The following is a 20,826-nucleotide window of genomic DNA, read 5'->3' on the forward strand; positions in this document are numbered from 1 at the left end:
ACCTGTGTTATGTTTCAGATACATCTTGACAACATTTGCATTACACACATTCCTTTAAAGGGGGTTTTGCCACCATTAGAAGAGAGGACATTATCGCTGAGATATGCCATCCATTTATGATCAGCAGAGATCCCCATGATCCTCATAATGAAATTAATGCTGAAGTTTTTACAGTTTTTTCAGTCTATATAGGATAACATAACACAAACCATTTTACTTCAATTGAGCTGTGTTACAGTTTCCTTGGACGCTGTGCAAATAGGCTCATGATGGAACATCTTCCTCGCCCTTTGTTGGCATTCGGCTCCCATTAATCATCAAACAATTGAGCATAACTTCCTAAGATGAGAATGCCCCTTTTTTCATTTACTCTTATCATACAATATACACATCTTATTTCATGCGTGCTTACCTTTGAGCTGTTGTGTTGACATCTGTGAGTGCCAGAAAACCATCCATCATTTGAGCATTGATCGATGTCCGTTCTCTGAAGATTGACATCCACTTTGAGTACTCCCCTGCAAAATGAAAAAATAGGAACTTCAGACAACATCATAAAAAAAACAGAGCGACATTGCAAATTATTATGAGACAATCTAAGAAATGACTTGTGACTTGCTGTGTTGGCCAATTTCGGAAGGATCGGCCAACCATCTAATGTCGACTTTCCCTCAAACTACATATATCGGGGAAAAGAAGCTGACGTCTTCTGAAAAAGTTACACTTTTTTTTGGCTTATTTTTATTACATCATTTTGGCAAACATATGACATATCTAAAGTAATATGGCAACATTATTCATGACGTCAAATATTATCACGCTGCCATTGTAGGCTAATATTTTGTTTTCCTTAAAATCCTTGAAAAAATATAAAAAATTAACAGTGACACATGACATCAGAACCATTTATGTACTAGATACACATTGGGTCATAGTAAAGGCAAGACAATAATGCAACTTTTGTGTACCCAATTGGAATTATCTTGTGATCACTTAAAAAAAAAGAAAAAACAAAGCAAAAAAAATAAATAAATCTGGCCTGGGTAGATTTTTTGCAATTGCTGAAAAGATCTCCATTTACCTTTACTGGCATAAGGAAATATTGAGGTTATATTGTGGTTATGAGCGAGCAATAATTTTATCACAAATTTACGAATGACCAAATGGTATAATTGAGTGCTCACCTAAATATTGAATGGATGACTGCCAAATCCACAGATTAAAAAATAAGTTATCAGAAAACATTTGAAGACAATGAAAGCAATACACTTCTAATTATTATTATTATTATTATTATTAATAATAATATTATATTATATTTGTAAAGTCCAATTAAGACGTAATCCTTGATCAGTAAGAAACAATATCACTTTATGATGATTTCATCATACTAGGATTCTAGTTATTGGAAGAATATTATATTCATTACAAGCTCATTTTACAATAGATTAAGGGTCCCGTCACACCAAACGATGCACCAGCGATCCCGACAATGATACGACCTTGTCAGGATCGCTGGTGCATCGCTACATGATCACTGGTGAGCTGTCAAACAGGCAGCTCTCACCAGCGATCAGTACCAGTGAGGATGCTGGTATCCAAGGTAAATATCAGGTAACTAAGCGCGTGCGTCGCTTAGTTACCCACTGTGTACCTTGGATACCAGCATGCTCGCGCTGTGAGCTGGTATCCGAGGTAAATATAGGGTAACTAAATGCGCGCGGCACTTAGTTACCCGATATTTACCTTGGATACCAGCTCCCAGCGTCTGCTTACAGCGCTGGGAGCTCGCTGATTGTTGGTCTCCTGCTGCCACACGATCAGTGATACCTGGCTTGGGGGCCGGTCGGTGATGCGTGCCACACACAGCGAGATCGCTAGCAAGATCACTGATGCGTCACAAAATCAGCGATCTCGCTGTGTGTGATGGGGCCTTAACAAATAAAAGCTCGTTGAGATAAGAGTTTTCTCCATTAAAAAAAATGTAAATTGTATATTAAATGCAAACTACCGTAATTGAATTTGCAAATATCTGAGGACAGCTTCATCCCCTGTATGACTGAGAAATTTTTAATTTTTGAGCATTAATTTTTTTACTCTTCTTCTTCCAAGACCCATAACATGTTTTATTTGTCTAGCAACACAGTCTTATGAGGACTTGTATAAGACCTGGCAGCATTATTTGTCGGGTCAGCATGAGTATATATACAGTGGCATTACTAGAGTCTGATGGGCCCTGGTGCAACATTTAGACCTGGAGACCCCGCATGTTGGTCACATGTATTTGCCCTTGTAGCTTTCTGAATCTTACAAGGACGTACGAGTTGACCCCACCTCCACTGCTATTTAGTAATGTCTACCATTCTAGTATATGTTTCCCTCATCCGGCCGAATCCTGCTATATACTGTATCTTCCCCATTGTGGTACATATGTTCCCTATCCTGGGCCCATCCTAATATATATATATATATATGTTGTCCATCCTGAACCCATCTATATATGTTGCCTATCATGACTGACTGAGAACTTTCTCACTCAGCGATCGGTGACGTCAGTAACTTGACCGGAATTCATTGGCTATGAACTCCAGTCACCTTAATGATGTCAGCACTTGGCACTGAAGCTGTGTTTACACGCTCAGCTCAGTGTCTCCTGGATGACGGGCTGAGCGGTGTAATTTTATGTCACCACTCAACAATGCATCCAGAATTAGTAGCTGAGTTGGGCTTGTTGTGGGACATATGGATTATCTGCGGACAGGTGAGGATTTCTTTGCTTTTTTATTTTTCTTTGGATATTAATAAATGGGTAAAAGAGAATGTGGGAGTTTTTTTCAAATAAAGGACTTTGTTCTGTGTGTATGTATTTTAACTTAAACTGATGGGGTTAGTAATGGGGGTGTCCTATAGATGCCTCTTCTCTCCATTCCTAACCCCTGGGCTTGATGTTAGCTGATATCAATCCCAATACTATTAGCCCTCTTGCCACCACACCAGTTCAAGTGGGAAGAGCCGATGCTAAGCATCAGAATTGGTGCATCTAATGGATGCGCAATTTTTAGGGCAACTGGGGGCTGATGTTTTTAGTCTAGGAGGGGGACAATATCCATGGCCCCTTCCTAGGCTATTAATATCAGCCCGAAGCTGTCTGCCTAGCCTTTGCTGGTTATTAAAACTAGGGGGACCCCACGTAATTTTTTATGGGGGTCACCCCTTGTTAATAACCAGTGAAGGCTAAGTAGACAGCTGTGAGCTGATTTTAATAGCCTAGGAAGCTCCATATTTATTGCCCCTTTCCCAGACTATAAACATCAGCTCCCAGCTGTCAGCTTTCCCTCAACTGGTCAAGAATAATATGGAGGACCCCACAACATTTTTTTCTTTCATTCTATCTAAATATTATTATTATTATTATTATTATTATTTATTGTTATAGCGCCATTTATTCCATGGCGCTTTACATGTGAGGGGGGTATACATAAAAACAAGTACAATAATCTTAAACAATACAAGTCATAACTGGTACAGGAGGAGAGAGGACCCTGCCCGCGAGGGCTCACAATCTTCAAGGGATGGGTGATAATACAGTAGGCGAGGGTAGAGCTGGTCGTGCAGCGGTTTGGTCGATCGGTGGTTACTGCAGGTTATAGGCTTGTCGGAAGAGGTGGGTCTTCAGGCTCTTTTTGAAGGTTTCGATGGTAGGTGAGAGTCTGATATGTTGTGGTAGAGAGTTCCAGAGTAGGGGTGATGCGCGAGAGAAATCTTGTATGCGATTGTGGGAAGAGGAGATAAGAGGGGAGTAGAGAAGGAGATCTTGTGAGGATCGGAGGTTGCGTGCAGGAAAGTACCGGGAGACGAGGTCACAGATGTATGGAGGAGACAAGTTGTGGATGGCTTTGTATGTCATGGTTAGGGTTTTGTAATGGAGTCTCTGGGCAATTGGGAGCCAGTGAAGGGATTGACAGAGGGGAGAAGCTGGGGAATAGCGGGGGGACAGGTGGATTAGTCGGGCAGCAGAGTTTAGAATAGATTGGAGGGGTGCGAGAGTGTTTGAGGGGAGGCCGCAGAGCATGAGGTTGCAGTAGTCAAGGCGAGAGATGATGAGGGCATGGACTAGGGTTTTTGCAGATTCTTGGGTGAGGAATGAACGGATGCGTGAAATATTTTTGAGTTGAAGTCGGCAGGAAGTGGAAAGGGTTTGGATATGTGGTTTGAAGGAGAGATCAGCATCAAGGATTACTCCGAGGCAGCGAGCTTGTGGGACTGGGGAGAGTGGGCAGTCATTTACTGTAATTGATAGGTTCGTAGGGGGGGTCACGTGAGATGGGGGAAAGATGATGAATTCTGTTTTGTCCATGTTGAGTTTCAGATATCTAGTGGAGAAGAAGGATGAAATAGTGGACAGACATTGAGGGATTCTGGTTAGTAGGGAGGTGATATCTGGTCCAGAGATGTAGATCTGTGTGTCATCAGCATAAAGATGATACTGAAAGCCATGAGATTCTATGAGCTGTCCCAGGCCAAAGGTGTAAATAGAGAACAGCAGGGGCCCTAGGACTGAACCTTGTGGGACTCCGACAGATAGGGGGCGAGGTGAGGAGGTGGTGTGTGAGTGGGAGACGCTGAATGTCCGGTCTGTTAGGTATGATGAGATCCAGGAGAGGGCCAAGTCTGTGATGCCGAGGGATGAGAGGGTCTGTAATAATAGGGAATGGTCCACTGTGTCAAAGGCAGCCGACAGGTCCAGGAGGAGGAGGACAGAGTAGTGTCGCTTGCTCTTGGCAGTTAAGAGGTCATTGGTGACCTTAGTAAGGGCAGTTTCAGTGGAGTGGTGTGACCGGAAGCCAGATTGTAAGCGGTCGAAGAGGGAGCAAGAAGAGAGATGGGAGGACAGTTCAAGGTAGACGTGTTGTTCCAGTAGCTTGGAGGCGTATGGGAGAAGTGATATAGGGCGATAGCTAGATACAGAGGATGGGTCAAGAGAGGGCTTTTTGAGGATAGGTGTGATGGAGGCATGTTTAAAGCTTGAGGGGAAAACACCAGTTGTTAGTGATAGGTTGAAGAGATGGGTTAGGGTTGGGATGAAGACTGTGGTGAGGTTTGGGATGAAGTGGGATGGGATCGGGTCGAGTGCACAGGTGGTGAGATGTGATCTTGAGAGTAGAGTGGAGAGTCGATCTTCTGTAATGGTGGAGAAGTTGGTTTTGAAGGTGGAGGGCTGGGAAGTCGGGAGGAAGGGCTCTGGGGGTTGTTGACCAAAACTGTCCCTGATGTTATCAATTTTCTGCTTGAAAAATGAGGCAAAGTCTTCAGCTGAGATGAGTGGGGAGGGAGGAGGTGCTGGGGGGCGGAGGAGAGAATTGAAGGTGTTGAATAACTGTTTAGGGTTGTGAGACAGGGAGGATATGAGAGATGAGAAGTAGGTTTGTTTAGCTGTGGCGAGTGTGGTCTTGAAAGTAGTGAGGGACTGTTTGAATGCGATGAAATGCTCGTTGGAGTGGGATCTTTTCCATCTGCGCTCAGCAGCCCTGGAAGCTCGCCTCAGCTCTTTGGTCAGGCTGGTGTGCCAGGGCTGTCTGTTGATTTTGCGAGTTTTGGTATGTGTAAGTGGGGCAGCGGATTCCAAAGCTACAGCTATTGTGGTGTTATATAGAGCGGCAGCGTCATCCGCATTGTGTAAGGAACTTATATCTGTAAGAGGGAGGAGGGATTCGGAGAATGAGTGTAGGTCAAGGTGTTTAAGATTCCTGCGAGGGTGTGAAAGTTTGTGGGGTGGGGATTGTAGACATGGAGTGAAGAGGGAAGAGAATGTGAGCAGGTTGTGGTCAGAGAGAGGAAGAGGTGAGTTAGAGAGGTTAGATAGGGAGCAGAGGCGGGTGAAGATGAGGTCCAGTGTGTGGCCATCTTTGTGGGTGGCTGTAGAAGACCATTGAGTGAGGCCGAAGGAGGAAGTGAGAGATAGAAGTTTAGTGGCAGCTGAGAGGGAAGTGTCAATGGGGATGTTGAAGTCGCCCATGATGATAGTAGGGATGTCCGCGGAAAGGAAATGAAGTAACCAGGTGGTGAAGTGGTCAAAGAAGGTGGTGGCTGGCCCTGGGGGGCGGTAGATGACAGCCAGTTGGAGGTTGGAGGGGGAGTAGATGCGCACAGAGTGCACCTCAAAGGAAGGGAGGGTAACAGAGGGTGGCAGTGGGATTGGGGTGAAGGAGCAGGTATCTGACAGGAGAAAACCAACTCCTCCACCATGTTTGCTGCTGGGGCGGGGGGTGTGAGAAAGGTGGAAGCCGCCATACGAAAGTGCAGCAGGAGAGGCTGTGTCAGAAGGGGTGAGCCAGGTTTCGGTGATGGCGAGGAAGGAGAGTTTGGTAGTAACAAAAAGATCATGGATGTAGGAAAGCTTGTTGCAGACAGAGCGAGCGTTCCACAGAGCTCCTGTTAGTGGGACTGGGGAAGCGGGGGCTGGGTGAATGGGTATAAGGTTGGAGAGGTTACGGAAGGTTGTGATAGAGTGTGGATGGGAGGTAGAAATGACTGTGGGAATGTGGTGAGGAGGACCAGGATTTGGAGAGATATCACCAGCAGTGAGAAGGAGCAGAGAAAGTGTTAGCAGGTGGGAGCAGGAGAGGGCATGAGGGGGCTGTCTGTGTTTGGAGACAGAGGATTGTATGTTAAGGAACAGTTTTGAGGCGGAGGTGAGGTGGATGGGGAGGATTGAAGAAGAGATGAACAGTTCCTTACTAGGAGTAGGGATTAGGGGAATTAGCAGAAAGTGAAGGATTATTGGGGTGAAAGTGAAAACAAACAGAAACATTGTTTACAGTGACTGTCCAGTTACCTTCAGTTCAATTCTGGTTTTAATTCTTAAATTAATCTTCACACTTCTAGCACACACTTATAGCAATCACAATGCAGACTGAAGTCTATGCAGACTTGTGCTCTGCAATATATGTACAACTAAGTGCAGTCAGGTGTGAAGCAGAGAGGAGTGGTCTCTGCTCATCTTGGCCAGACAATTAAGAGTGGACCAGATGTATATGATCAAGCCAGAGTAAACAAGGTCATAAATAACACTGGGGTAAGCTGGGGTTAGCTGAAAGGCATACCATGTGAATGCTAGGTGCAGAGGCAAGTCTATGTGCAAAGCTGGGTGACGCACTGTGTGTCCTTCATAGACAGACAGCAGGAGAGCAGGAGAGCTGGGTGGATGGACATACCATGTGAATGCTAGGTGCAGAGGCAAGTCTATGTGCAAAGCTGGGTGACGCACTGTGTGTCCTTCATAGACAGACAGCAGGAGAGCAGGAGAGCTGGGTGGATGGACATACCATGTGAATGCTAGGTGCAGAGGCAAGTCTATGTGCAAAGCTGGGTGACGCACTGTGTGTCCTTCATAGACAGACAGCAGGAGAGCAGGAGAGCTGGGTGGATGGACATACCATGTGAATGCTAGGTGCAGAGGCAAGTCTATGTGCAAAGCTGGGTGACGCACTGTGTGTCCTTCATAGACAGACAGCAGGAGAGCAGGAGAGCTGGGTGGATGGACATACCATGTGAATGCTAGGTGCAGAGGCAAGTCTATGTGCAAAGCTGGGTGACGCACTGTGTGTCCTTCATAGACAGACAGCAGGAGAGCAGGAGAGCTGGGTGGATGGACATACCATGTGAATGCTAGGTGCAGAGGCAAGTCTATGTGCAAAGCTGGGTGACGCACTGTGTGTCCTTCATAGACAGACAGCAGGAGAGCAGGAGAGCTGGGTGGATGGACATACCATGTGAATGCTAGGTGCAGAGGCAAGTCTATGTGCAAAGCTGGGTGACGCACTGTGTGTCCTTCATAGACAGACAGCAGGAGAGCAGGAGAGCTGGGTGGATGGACATACCATGTGAATGCTAGGTGCAGAGGCAAGTCTATGTGCAAAGCTGGGTGACGCACTGTGTGTCCTTCATAGACAGACAGCAGGAGAGCAGGAGAGCTGGGTGGATGGACATACCTGTCGGAAGAATAGAGATGCTTGTTAGAGTGCGATGGTGGCAGGTAGCAGGGCACAGTCTGTATTCATCCTTCTGGTTTTAATTCTTAAATTAATCTTCACACTTCTAGCACACACTTATAGCAATCACAATGCAGACTGCACTAAATATCTCTTCTTTTCTATTCTGATGGTTAATTGATTGTGCTTGGCTGATGAAATGTCGGGTTTCCTATAAGATGGATGAGTAAAAATCACACGGCACATGCATGGTTCATGTGCCATGCAATTTATTTTTTGCATCCATTGACTTTCATTGGTGAACCTAGACTGTTTCACTCGGCCATACTCACTCTGCTAGTTTAAACGCAGATGTGAGGGCACTCTTGTGCTGAGTTTCTTGCTTTAAACATTTTTTCCTGCAGAGGCACCTATCACCTGGCTTTTCTTTATCTTGACTAATGATTTTATGGTTGAATAGTTATGGACTCCAGCAGCTATATTACAAAATCTAATCTGAAAAGACTGGAGGACCTTGAAACAATTGGGAGGTCAACTCTTTTTTAATGCCCAAGCAAGACAACATGTGATGTTATTATGCCCATATTTTGACAATTTATTCCATTTTAAACTAAGAGTATCAGAATCCTCCAGTGGTCCTGGGCTCTGAGTCATTAATGGACTGCAGAAAGACAGTCCCATTAGGGTGTACTGTGGAGCAGAGCACTGACTACTTTTCTATGTTTCTTCTGGGACAATCTACAAATGATCTATTAGACCATATTAATCATATGTCCTATTGGATCCAGGATAATCCAGCCTAAAACTGTGTGATGTGTATATTCCTATTTATATGTATACATAGAGAAAATATTCATGTAGAAATATCAAATAATGCAAAGCTTAGGCATTTTATCTATAAACTATGACTCTGTCATCGGTATAGAAATTGCCCTTTAAAGACACCCACCAGATTTATGAACATTGATTGAGTGTATGCTGCATTATATTAAACGTTCACAAACTAAAATTGTGTAGTTGCCATGGGGACTGACAATAAACTGCATCATTACACATCTGATGATAGAAGTAACTGTATCTTCGACTTGTCAGAAGATTCATCATTTGTCTTCACTAATCTAAGTATGTCCTGAAATAAGCAGCATGATGCCAAAACTTGTGTTCAGAAATGCAAATTTGCTCAACAAGTAAAGAAATATCATCCATAAATATATTGAGGCTGCAGAATAATAAAATTGGAAAAAAAGGACAAAATTGAGTATTATTGCTACTTTTAATCTATCTGATATTACATTGGGTTCCTGGAGAGTTGCTATAATCATTGCATAATAAAAAGTATAAATGGTATATAATACTTCTCACAGTTGAAAGTTTGCTATAATTCTATTGTCTAGACAGTCAGTCAGTAGCATAAAACTTTTTCCCGTCCTGAAAATTTGCTAAAATCTACCATTAATACCTAAGAAGAAAGGCCAACTAAAGGGGATACTCCAAAAAATATGAGAAACCGTTAAATGGTGAAATCAGAACACCCAATTCACCATAATGATCTTTATTAATACAATCAAAACAGTAGCATAAAAACTGAATAAAAATTTAGAGTGTGGAACAAAGAACCCCAATCCTCCAGGGACCAGCTCAATGAAACCAATACAGGTAAGAAAAATCCAAAAATGTAAGGTATATAAGTGCACTCACATAGTAAGTACACATCTATATAACGCCAACTATACACACTTAAGAAAAAATGTGCCAACAATATTATGGAATGATCCTACAGAGAGCAGCAAAGAATGGACACATAAAATTTATATCCCAAAATAATAGGCAAATAGCCAAACAATAAGAAGTGCTAGTGCAAAAACTCCCAAAATGGGGAGAAATAACAAACATATTCATTGGTATATATGGTATTTCCCCCCCATTTGGGGATTTTTTCAATCCAGTTTTTATTTTACTGTAACATAGTAACATAGTTAGTAAGGCCAAAAAAAGACATTAGTCCATCCAGTTTAGCCTATAAAATTCTGTCAGAATAAATCCCCAGATCTACGTCCTTCTAAAGAACCTAACAATAACTGTAAGATACAATATTGTAACGCTCCAGGAAGACATCCAGGCCTCTCTTGAACTCTTCGGCTGAGTTCGCCATCACCACCTCCTCAGGCAGGGAATTCCAGATTCTCACTGCCCTAACTGTAAAGAATCCTCTTCTATGTTGGTGGAAAAACCTTTTCTCCTCCAGACGCAGAGAATGCCCCCTTGTGACCGTCACCTTCCTTGGTATAAACAGATCCTCGGAGAGATATTTGTATTGTCCCCTTATATACTTATACATGGTTATTAGATCGCCCCTCAGTTGTCTTTTTTCTAGACTAAATAATCCTAATTTTGCTAATCTCTCCGGGTATTGTAGTTCCCCCATCCCCTTTATTAATTTTGTTGCCCTCCTTTGTACTCACTCTAGTTCCATTATATCCTTCCTGAGCACCGGTGCCCAAAACTGTACACAGTACTCCATGTGCGGTCTAACCAGAGATTTGTACAGAGGCAGTATAATGCTCTCATCATGTGTATCCAGACCTCTTTTAATGCACCCCATGATCCTGTTTGCCTTGGCAGCCGCTGCCTGGCACTGGCTGCTCCAGGTAAGTTTATCATTAACTAGGATCCCCAAGTCCTTCTCCATGTCAGATTTACCCAGTGGTTTACCATTCAGTGTGTAATGGTGATATTGATTCCTTCTTCCCATGTGTATAACCTTACATTTATAATTGTTAAACTGCATTTGCCACCTTTTGGCCCAAGTTCCCAACTTATCCTGATCCATCTCTAGCAGAATACTATCTTCTCTTGTATTGACTGCTTTACATAGTTTTGTATCATCTGCAAATATCGATATTTTATTGTGCAAACCTTCTACCGGATCGTTAATAAATATGTTGAAGAGAATAGGTCCCAACACCGACCCCTGCGGTCCCCACTGGTCACAGCGACCCAGTTAGAGAATATACAATTTATAGCCACCCTCTGCTTTCTATCACTAAGCCAGTTACTTACCCAGTTACACACATTTTCTCCCAGACCCAGCATTCTCATTTTGTGTACCAACCTCTTGTGTGGCACGGTATCAAACGCTTTGGAAAAATCAAGATATACCACATCCAATGACTGACCTTGGTCCAGTCTATAGCTTACCTCTTTATAAAAACTGATTAGATTGGTTTGACAGGAGCGATTCCTCATAAACCCATGCTGATATGGCGTTAAACAATAACATCCCTCAGAAACCATTCAAATATTTTACCAATAATAGAGGTTAGACTTACTGGCCTATAATTTCCAGGGTCACTTTTAGAGCCCTTTTTGAATATTGGTACCACATTTGCTATGCACCAGACCTGTGGAACAGACCCCGTCGCTATAGAGTCTCTAAATATAAGAAATAATGGTTTGTCTATTACATTACTTAGTTCTCTTAGTACTCGTCGGTGTATGCTATTTGGACCCGGAGATTTATCTATTTTAATCTTATTTAGCCGGTTTTGCACCTCTTCTTGGGTTAGATTGGTGACCCTTAATATAGGGTTTTCTTTGTCTCTCGGCAATTCACCTAGCATTTTATTTTCCACCGTGAATATCATGGAGAAGAAGGTGTGTAATATATTAGCTTATTCCTCATCATCTACAACCATACTTTCCTCACAATTTTTTAATGGGCCTACACTTTCACTTTTGATTCTTTTACTATTGATATAGTTGAAGAACAGCTTGGGATTAGTTTTACTCTCCTTGGCAATGTGCTTCTCTGTTTCCTTTTTGGCAACTTTAATTATTTTTTTAGCTAAAGAATTTTTCGCCTTATAGTTTTTAGAGCTTCACCGCTGCCATCCTGCTTTAGTAGTTTAAATGCTTTCTTTTTACTGTTAATTGCCCCTCTTACTTTTTTGTTTAGCCACATTGGGTTTTTCCTATTTGTTTTGATTGTATCAATGACGATTGTTATAATGATTTGGGTGTTTTGCTTCCATTGATTATCGGTTTCTCCTAAAATCTACCATTATAGTTTAAATGATTCAATATGGTATCCAGGCCATTCAGCTCATCCTTAGGGCAGGTGCAGATGACCACTCACTTCACATCCGAGAAAATCGGTCCGGTTATGCTAATCACACAATGCTCAGACTAGCTTATATGTTATTTGAAGTCCATGCAACTGTAAGGGGAGTCCAGGACTGTAGTCGTGACCAGAGACACTGAAGCATCTGTGTCCCAACCTTGCCTCACAGTAAACTGTATTCCACTTCTCAGCGTACCAGCGTCGCCAGTTTCAAGTCCCCCTGGGCACTTCCCAGGCGGCGATGGCCTCTCTTCCAGGCGGCCCCCAGTAATGGAGACACAGTTCAGGAAAACTTGAACATTCTCTTTAGTTAATACTTCACACGTTACATCCACAGTTGGCACATCATGGAATTCACTTGTTTCCTCTTTCCCTGCTTAGCTGATGCTTCTGTGTGGCACACGTCCGGACTGGACCGTCTTATACTGCTCCCCAGATCCTTCCTGGCCTAACCTCACCATGATGACAATTCCTTCTGCCTGTTTCACCCCAGAATTGAAATCATCAGCCACCCGGTTTGGTTGCCTATGGAAAAGCATCTGGCCCATCTGTACCGTTCTCGTCAAAGCTCCAACTTCCTTCAACTCCTCACTCCAACTGACTCCTGCCCTAAAGGCGTCTGCCCAGGCTGTGAGTCGCCACATCTTTCTTCTCCTGTACTGGCCCACTGCAATGATGCCCAGTGGCCGTGGATAACATGGGCTGCAGCTATTTAATGTTGCGTGGCTGCTGAGCCATCCGGGGCCTATAGCCCATGTGGACACTTCGGGCACCCTGGCACCGTCTGAACTAACTTTCTTCCCTATCCTTAACTCCCAGCAGCCCCTCCTACACTTAACCCTCTATACACTAACCATAACCTATTCCAACCGTGCACACTAGTATGCCCTCATCTAGGGCCCACAAATAAACTACACTTATCCTTATCTATGAGAACTGTAATACAAAGATGCCCCCCTCTAAAGTCCGAATGGTGCACTTTACTTTCCCTAAACTGTACATGAGCCTTAGTAAACATTATTACATTATATTACATTAAAGGAACACAACATAATATACATAGTTCTACAGAGAATGGTAACACAAGTATGAATGTGGCAATACCATAAATGCGAGCGGTAATACATATTGTTATGCAGCAGTACCACAAATATTAACATAGACATTACTCACATTAGCATATGTAAACAACAACACACTGAGAACAATTAGAGGAAGGGGTGCAAGAAGGTAAATCTATCCCACCCCCTTACACAACTGCCTTTTGTCTATGCTCATTATCTCCTTGCCTCTTCCTGCTGTTTTTGTCACCCACCTTATTTCTATGAGACCCTCCATGTTCTTTAACCTTTTTCTGGAATAATTAAATAAAGTACTTCTACAATTTATTTATGGCTATTTGTCCTATATGAATAGGGCATTCTAGTTTAATTGGATTTTTGCCAAATACTTAGCGCCTACACAATATGGTGTTATCCTACTGAAAATATACTCCCTATGCATGATATATACTGTAATTAATTCTATTTGTGATAGCATACTTTGGCTGAATGTTTGTTCTTTCAACCTATATTCATAGAAAATAATTGTAAGTCATGTTTTATTTGCATCGTAAACACACCATTAATTAATCAATTAGAAATATAGTAAGTACAGCCACACAGTCCCTGCTGAGTAATTTCAATAGAGAGTATTTTTCTTTTTGCAAGCAATGACGACCAAGTAGCTGTTGGACTTGGTTGGTGTAATATAGCTCTGCTTGTGGTAGCTTGACAGCTCTTTCTAGGGCTTCCATGGTCAGGCTTTGTAAAAGCCACTGTTTAGCACATCCCAGAGGAACCTTGGCCTTCCACCTTTAAAACCTGTATAGGAATCTTGACCTTCTGGGTGCTGTTCTTAGAGTGGCTGCTGGCCGGTGGAATGAGCTGGCAGAGAGAATGGTATAAAATCGAGGTCTTACTAGGACATTAAAGAAACAATCGAGTAGTGAAAATAAAAACGGGAGTCAGGAACTAAACACCAGAAAATACCGGATCTAGACATGCAACAATACAGAGTGATTACAATCTATAATTGGCAGCTAGAAATAGATGCTGGGGGTTTAAATGGGGGGTGGTTCCACCCAAGGCTCACAGCGCAGAGCTGATTACAACTGATAATCAGGACGATGTCACTCTGGCTGAGGGAGAAGTTAGGTTCACAACAATTGGAAGAGCGTGGGGAAGCCCAGACAGTAGGAAAGGAGGGGTAGAGACCCCTAGGCAGATCTGATAACACCCTGTCTGTCTGCCCTAAGGTCCCTAAAAAACTTCCTCACCTATTGCCGAGAAGAAACCTAATCCCTGGCTGCCTCTAGCGATAGGCCCTGGATAAATAGGGGATGGGGTAAGCGCTAGGCAGCCCCCACTATAACTAAAGACACAGCAGGAAATCAAACGAGGGGATGCACCTAACTTGAGACAACACATGAGAGCTCATGCCAGCAATTCTCCAAGAGAACACCAAGAAGAAAGTAGCTGACTTCTAGTACTTCCAACTTGCTGAAGGGACTCAGGGTATTTAAAAAACCAGCCAGGGTGTGTCATTAAGCAGCAGAAGGCGGAAATCGCTGATAGGTCCTAAAGGGAGAAGGATATCACTCCATACAGAGATGAAAATCAAGAAGGTGCTTGCAAAACCAAGCGTAATTATCTTCTACAGCCGGATTCAAAATGACTGTCTGTCGCACCGGGCACACCCGTGACAGACCACAAGTTTCAGCCAGAATAATGTAAAACAGGACTGTGCCTGCATGTCCCAACACAGTCGGCAGTGCAAGGACAGTGTCGCCTAATGGCAGAGGCAGAAGTCGAAGGAGAGGGCTCACATACAGACATTATAGTTGGAAAGTAGATACCAAACCTCAGAAAAAAACAAGTATTCACATCCAAGTTTATAACCCACTTTCTATTATTTCTATTACAATTTTTCCTGATTCCAGGTACATTTCACCAAAGTAAACTGCACATGTGATGTATTTTTGTCTTTTAACAGGGACACGATTCTAAAAAAACGCCATATGGTCCGCTCCGCACAGTATGATATAGCTGAGACTCCCCAAGCAAAATCTGTTGACATATATAGATGATTAAAAAAAACACACACACAGAAGCTTATGCCAAACACATTTCATCTGTTACACGGCAGAAAAGTATTTATTTTATTCTCAGATGCACATGACTTGACTAATGGGTTCACTCCACAAAAAAATAATAAAACATGCATGGAGAAGTGATGATATTGTGGCCTAGAAAAACAGATAGAAGCATTTATCATGTCTTCCTTTATGCTCACAATGGTGGTTTCTCCCACGAACAAGGGGATCTCTATAAGGGGTGCAGACATAGCTATGGGGGGGAAAGAGCAGTCGCTTATGAGTCTAACGGCCCCACATAGAAAAACAGCAGCCATATAACACACGCCTGGTAATACAGGCCTGTAAACAGAATGCATTAGGTTATCAGGGGCTCAGAACTAGTTACACATTTCCAAAAATGTACAATATCCAAAGACGTTTATGAGATTTTGCACAAAGTAAGGGATCGGTCACAGCTAACAAATCAATAAAACCACAAATAAAAAAAAAAAGAATATTATTTATATTAGTCAGCAAAATATGAAAAAGCCTACACTGTGTGCAGAATTATTAGGCATGTTGTATTTTTGATGATTCATTTTATTATTGAACAACTACAGTGCTGTCGGTCAATCCAACAGGTTAATAAACCTGAAACCCGAACACTAAAGAAAGTAAAAGTAAGGTTTTGTCTTTCTTAGGAGAATATCTATCTGTGCCGAATTATTATGCAACTGAATGAAAAAAAGGTACATTTTCAGTGTCAGCTGTTTATTTTCATCTGTTAAAGTGAGAATAATAGCCAAACAACTCAAAATGCACAAAATACATTTCTGCCATTTAAAAAAATATATATATATCAGTGACCCATATAGTAATATAGCCACCCTTCTTCTCAGTAATAGTCTTAAGCTCCATACTTGGAGTCTGTAAAATACTTAATCTGTTGATGATCAACTTTTTGGGCAGCACCAACCCCAGCACTCCAGACACTGATCAGAGAGGTGACTGTTCTCCTTCACAGTAAATCTCCCATTTAAGAAGGGTCCACACAAGTTCTCAGTAGGGTTTAGGTCAGGTGAGGAGGGGGCTATGTCATTATTCCTTCATATTTAAGGCCTTTACTGGCAGCCGAGCAGTGGAGTCTTCGATGCCGTGATGGAGCAATGTCGTCCTATATAAAAAAAATCATGATTTTCTTGAAAGAAGCAGACTTTTTCCTGTACCACTGCTTGAAGAAAGTGTGTCCTAAAAATTGGCAGTAGGTCTGGGAGTTGATTTTGAGCCCATATTTAATCCGAATAGTTACGACTAGCCCCTCTTTAATAATCCTAGCTCATAGCAGTACCCACCTCCACCTTACTAGCATCTGAGTGGAAGTGAAGGTCTGCGTATATTACTGATCCTGCCACGGGCTCATCCATCTTGTCTGTCAAGAGTCACTCTCATCTCATCAGTCCATAAAACCTTTGAAAAATTTGTCCTCAGATATTTCTTGGCCCAGTTTTGACGGTTCACCTTTTGTGTCTTCTTCAGCAGTGGTCGGGCTGAGCCTCCTTACCTCGGTTGTGTCTTTGAGCACTGACCACCTTGTACTTTTATGTCTTGCTCAGTGGTGGTCGGGGTTCAGCCTTCCTTACCTTGGCTGTGTCTCTGAACACCTTGTACTTCTGTGTCTTGCTCAGTGGTTGTCCAGTTTCAGCCTCTTTACTTCGGCCGTGTCTCTGAACACCTTGTACTTCTGTGTCTTATGTGGCGCCCCTGAGGCTCAGTCGCCACAGAGGTACTGCACCTTCTCCTAAGGTGTGGTGCCCCACCATCCAGGTAAGTTGGAGGCTCCTGACCACGCTCCAACACTCGCACCCCACACAATAGAGTAGTTCAGCAAAACCACATTGCGGCTCCTTGCTTAGAGAGAGGCAGAGCACCCTTGGTGGTTCCCTGCTTGGAACACTAGACGTGCTGGGAGGTGGGTGGAGTTTAGAATACATATAAAAGAGCGGGACAGTTCCAGGATTGAGGTTCAGTTGAGTTCAGAGGTTGAGTAGGAGAGAGGAAGCCACTCGGGAGGAGTGGGGATCCCTGGAAGAGGGATGGAGGAAGGAGTGCTGCAGCTGCCTCAGTGATCTGAGCCAGCTGGCACAGGAAAGGAAAGAAGGAGAAGGACATTGAACCGAAGCCTGAGCTTCCATAGAAGGGAAAAGACAAGTACGGGAATGTAGAAGTAAAAGGGAACACAGAGGACGTGGGTTAGAGGAAGAACCCTGCCTAGAAGTTCTAAGCGCAAGGCCGGGGCGCGGTCCCCGAGGTTGTATGGACACTAATGGTTCTGCAGCAGACACCGGTGGAGTAGTGGGCTGTAAATGCACTACTCCCATCTAAGACTTGAGGGCACAGCAGCAACATGGATAGAGAGCCGGGACTCAGGAGTAGAGAGTCCCCAAAGCAGGCTACAGCTGTCTGCCATGCAAGTAGAGTTCTTGGGAACATCTGTCAGGAGGAACTCCAGTGTAACACAGTACTAGGAAATCTTCACACTTAAAGGCGCTATAGAGGAGACGTTCAGGAAAGGCACATAAGTTGGCGGAGTGTGGAAGGGAGCATTCCATCTTGCCTGGAGGTTGACTGAGTCCCTGACCCGGAGGACACGGCACAGAAGCGAGCACTACAGACTGTGAGTAAAGCTTTGGAACTATATGCCCTGGTGTCCTCCATTCCTTCCAGCGTCCGTCCGCCTGGCACTGCTACATCCCCTGCTACAAACACTACACAATCTAAGTGTCTCCACATCTACACTGCCCTGGGACAACAGCACTGCCTGTGGAGGGCTATAACATCATTGCTGCACCGCACCATCTGTCCCGGAGGATCTGTCTGCAGCGTCGGCTTAACACCTCCCTTGCCGAACACCACAGGTGGCGTCTCGAACTATTCATTTAACTACATTCCACCATTCAACATCTTCCTATTACTTGGGCGCCCAGGGCCACGGTCCGGGTCACCGCTGCTGTGACACATCCCACTGATACCGGCCCGGTACTGAGTACCCCACGGCCCTGGGAGGGCGACCCAACTTGGCGCTGTGAACAGGATGCCGAGACCCGATGCCATCGGGTTCTGTGTGCCTAAGATTTGTTGGACTTAAAACTTTTGAGAATGTGCAAAAGACCTAATTTAATAGACTGTGAAATGAACATCAAAAATGGCCATTGGCGTGGAGAAAAAGGGCGTGACGAGATGGGAGGTCCTAGGAAAAGACCGCGAACAGTCTTGGGCCTCCCCTGCCTGAATTACCATGTGACAGCAACATGGCCCACCCCCCGAGGGGTTCGTATACTGGCTTGGTATGGAGGCGCTGGAAGAGGACGCCGCCCCAAGAAGGAGGGGCAGAAGCCAGTGGCGGGAAATGGGGCCGAGAGAGGAGGGAGAAGAACGCCAGGACGCCATCTTGGAAGAAGAGGGAAGGAGGCCTGCGGAGCGCGGGAAGCAGATCTCCCCGGCGCCATGGCTGAAGGCTCCAACCCCGTAGCGGAGATGAACCATCAGCAGCTGGAGGACAAAATTGTCCAGCTGACGCGCCGCCTGCAACTGAGGCAGGAAGTGATATGGACATTGAACCTGCAGCGCACCCAGGAGGGGCCTACACCTGCGGTACCCGCGACACCGGTACTCGCCGCTGCTGCACCGGACCTCTTCCAGGCAGACCCTGTGGAGCCTGGAACCGCTGCCATGCCACTGGCAACATACCTTGTTCCCTCCCTGCTGCTACTACCGGAGGAGTTGTACACAGCACAGGGAGCTGAAGTGGAGGAAGAGAAATCCCCGTCTGGACCTGACGCGGCTGCGCAGGTCCCTACAGAAACCCCTGCGGACCCAGAGCTGCCGTTAGCTCCACCGCCGTCCCCGGTGTTCCACCAAGCAGCGTCCACTGCCACTATGCCTGCACTGGAGCAGAGACCACACCGCCAGGAGGCACCAGGTATTTTCCCCCGGCCCTCCTAATGGGTTGCCCCACGACTTCACGTTGTCAGAGGCAGGCTTGCGGGAACTTGAAATGGGGCAGTTGGAAGAGTCAGCTGGGGGCACTAGACTGTCGGAAATGGGGAGGTGGAGGAGGTCCTTACTGAGAAGGGTATGGCTGGAACAGGCGCGCATGATTCGCCATCTCCTGGATTGAAAGAATCTAGGTCGCTGTGGGATAGTGACCTCGGGATCCCTTGACTGCCAAGTCCCCATGTAGTCGCCTATCAGCGCCAACAAGCTGCGGCATCCCTCGGTGCTACGCCACACACCAGAGCACCAGAACTAGCAAGCAACCAGCAACAGGATGAAGACACCCAAAGTATCATATCTGGTAGCAGTTCCCAATCAGCAGCTTCCAGAACCCCAGGAGGGGACCAGCACTAGTAACTTACAATATAACTCTCGTTACCCAGGAGGGTTTATTTGCACCGTTGTGCCTTTTGTTCTATTTTTGACCATCATGGTTTAGTTTTGTTTTTCCAGAGTTGCCCTGTTTTGGTTGGCAGCCTTTACATTTGAACTGAGCGATCATGAACTTGGAGTGGTCCAAAAACTTTAGTTTGTAAATAGTTGCACCTCTTTAGGTGCCCTCTCTTGGTTTTACATAGGACACTTTGCGAAGATAATGTCTACCTCATTTGGAGCATGACTCCAATCAAAGGACACTGCAAGAGATCCCAGCTGGGAGCAGTGTCCAGCACTTACAAGAATTATTGAAAAGTTTTAATGTGAAGTATTTGATGATGATGTGTCTTATGAGAGTAAATGGCTTTTATATAGAATTAGGAATGTTTTGATACAGAGATGAGAGATTTGAATAAAGAATTGAAAATGTATATGATGAACCAGGCATCACGGTTGTCACTCAGAGTTGAAAGAAAGTAGAAAATGTGCACTAAAGAGAGAAAAGAAATGTGTTGATGAAGAATAGTGAAGTGGTAGTGAGTAACAGACAATAGCACTGTGACTTAAGTATTGTATGGAAAATTGCACTTTTGACTTAGGAATTTAGTTAGTTAATTAATAACTGTTTGCAACGTTCAAGAATGAGTGCCTCTCACATTGGGAAGTTTAGTATAAGAAATGTTTATTCAGCATTACAAAAATTTGTAAGTTCCTGTATTGTCAACTTTGTTTACCTTGCAGCCCGCGGACGTGCTGTGTTTAACGTGGGGGTATGTGGTGCCCCTGAGACTCAGTCGCCACAGAGGTACAGCACCTTCTCCTAAGGTGTGGTGCCCCACCATCCAGGTAAGTTGGAGGCTCCTGACCACGCTCCAACACTCGCACTCCACACAATAGAGTAATTCAGCACAACCACATTGCAGCTCCTTGCTTAGAGAGAGGCAGAGCACCCTTGGTGGTTCCCTGCTTGGAACACTAGACATGCTGGGGGGTGGGTGGAGTTTAGAATACATATAAAAGAGCGGGATGGTTCCAGGATTGAGGTTCAGTTGAGTTTAGAGGTTGAGTAGGAGAGAGGAAGCCACTCGGGAGGAATGGGGATCCCTGGATGAGGGATGGAGGAAGGAGTGCTGCAGCTGCCTCAGTGATCTGAGCCAGCTGGCACAGGAAAG

General features: G+C 44.5%; 1 protein-coding gene across 1 annotated transcript in view; it reads right to left on the reverse strand.

The window, feature by feature from the left end:
- Positions 1 to 20,826, reverse strand: part of GPR158 (G protein-coupled receptor 158) — a 316,407-nt gene that overhangs the window by 226,704 nt on the left and 68,877 nt on the right. The window contains exon 2 of the mRNA XM_073581771.1: positions 413 to 518. Within this exon, the coding sequence (XP_073437872.1) occupies positions 413 to 518 (106 nt within the window). The remainder of the gene's footprint in view (positions 1 to 412; positions 519 to 20,826) is intronic.

Source organism: Dendrobates tinctorius, unplaced genomic scaffold (genome assembly GCF_039654945.1).
Source record: "Dendrobates tinctorius isolate UK_male_01 unplaced genomic scaffold, ASM3965494v1 ptg000070l, whole genome shotgun sequence".
In the NCBI taxonomy this organism is placed as follows: Eukaryota; Metazoa; Chordata; class Amphibia; order Anura; family Dendrobatidae; genus Dendrobates; species Dendrobates tinctorius.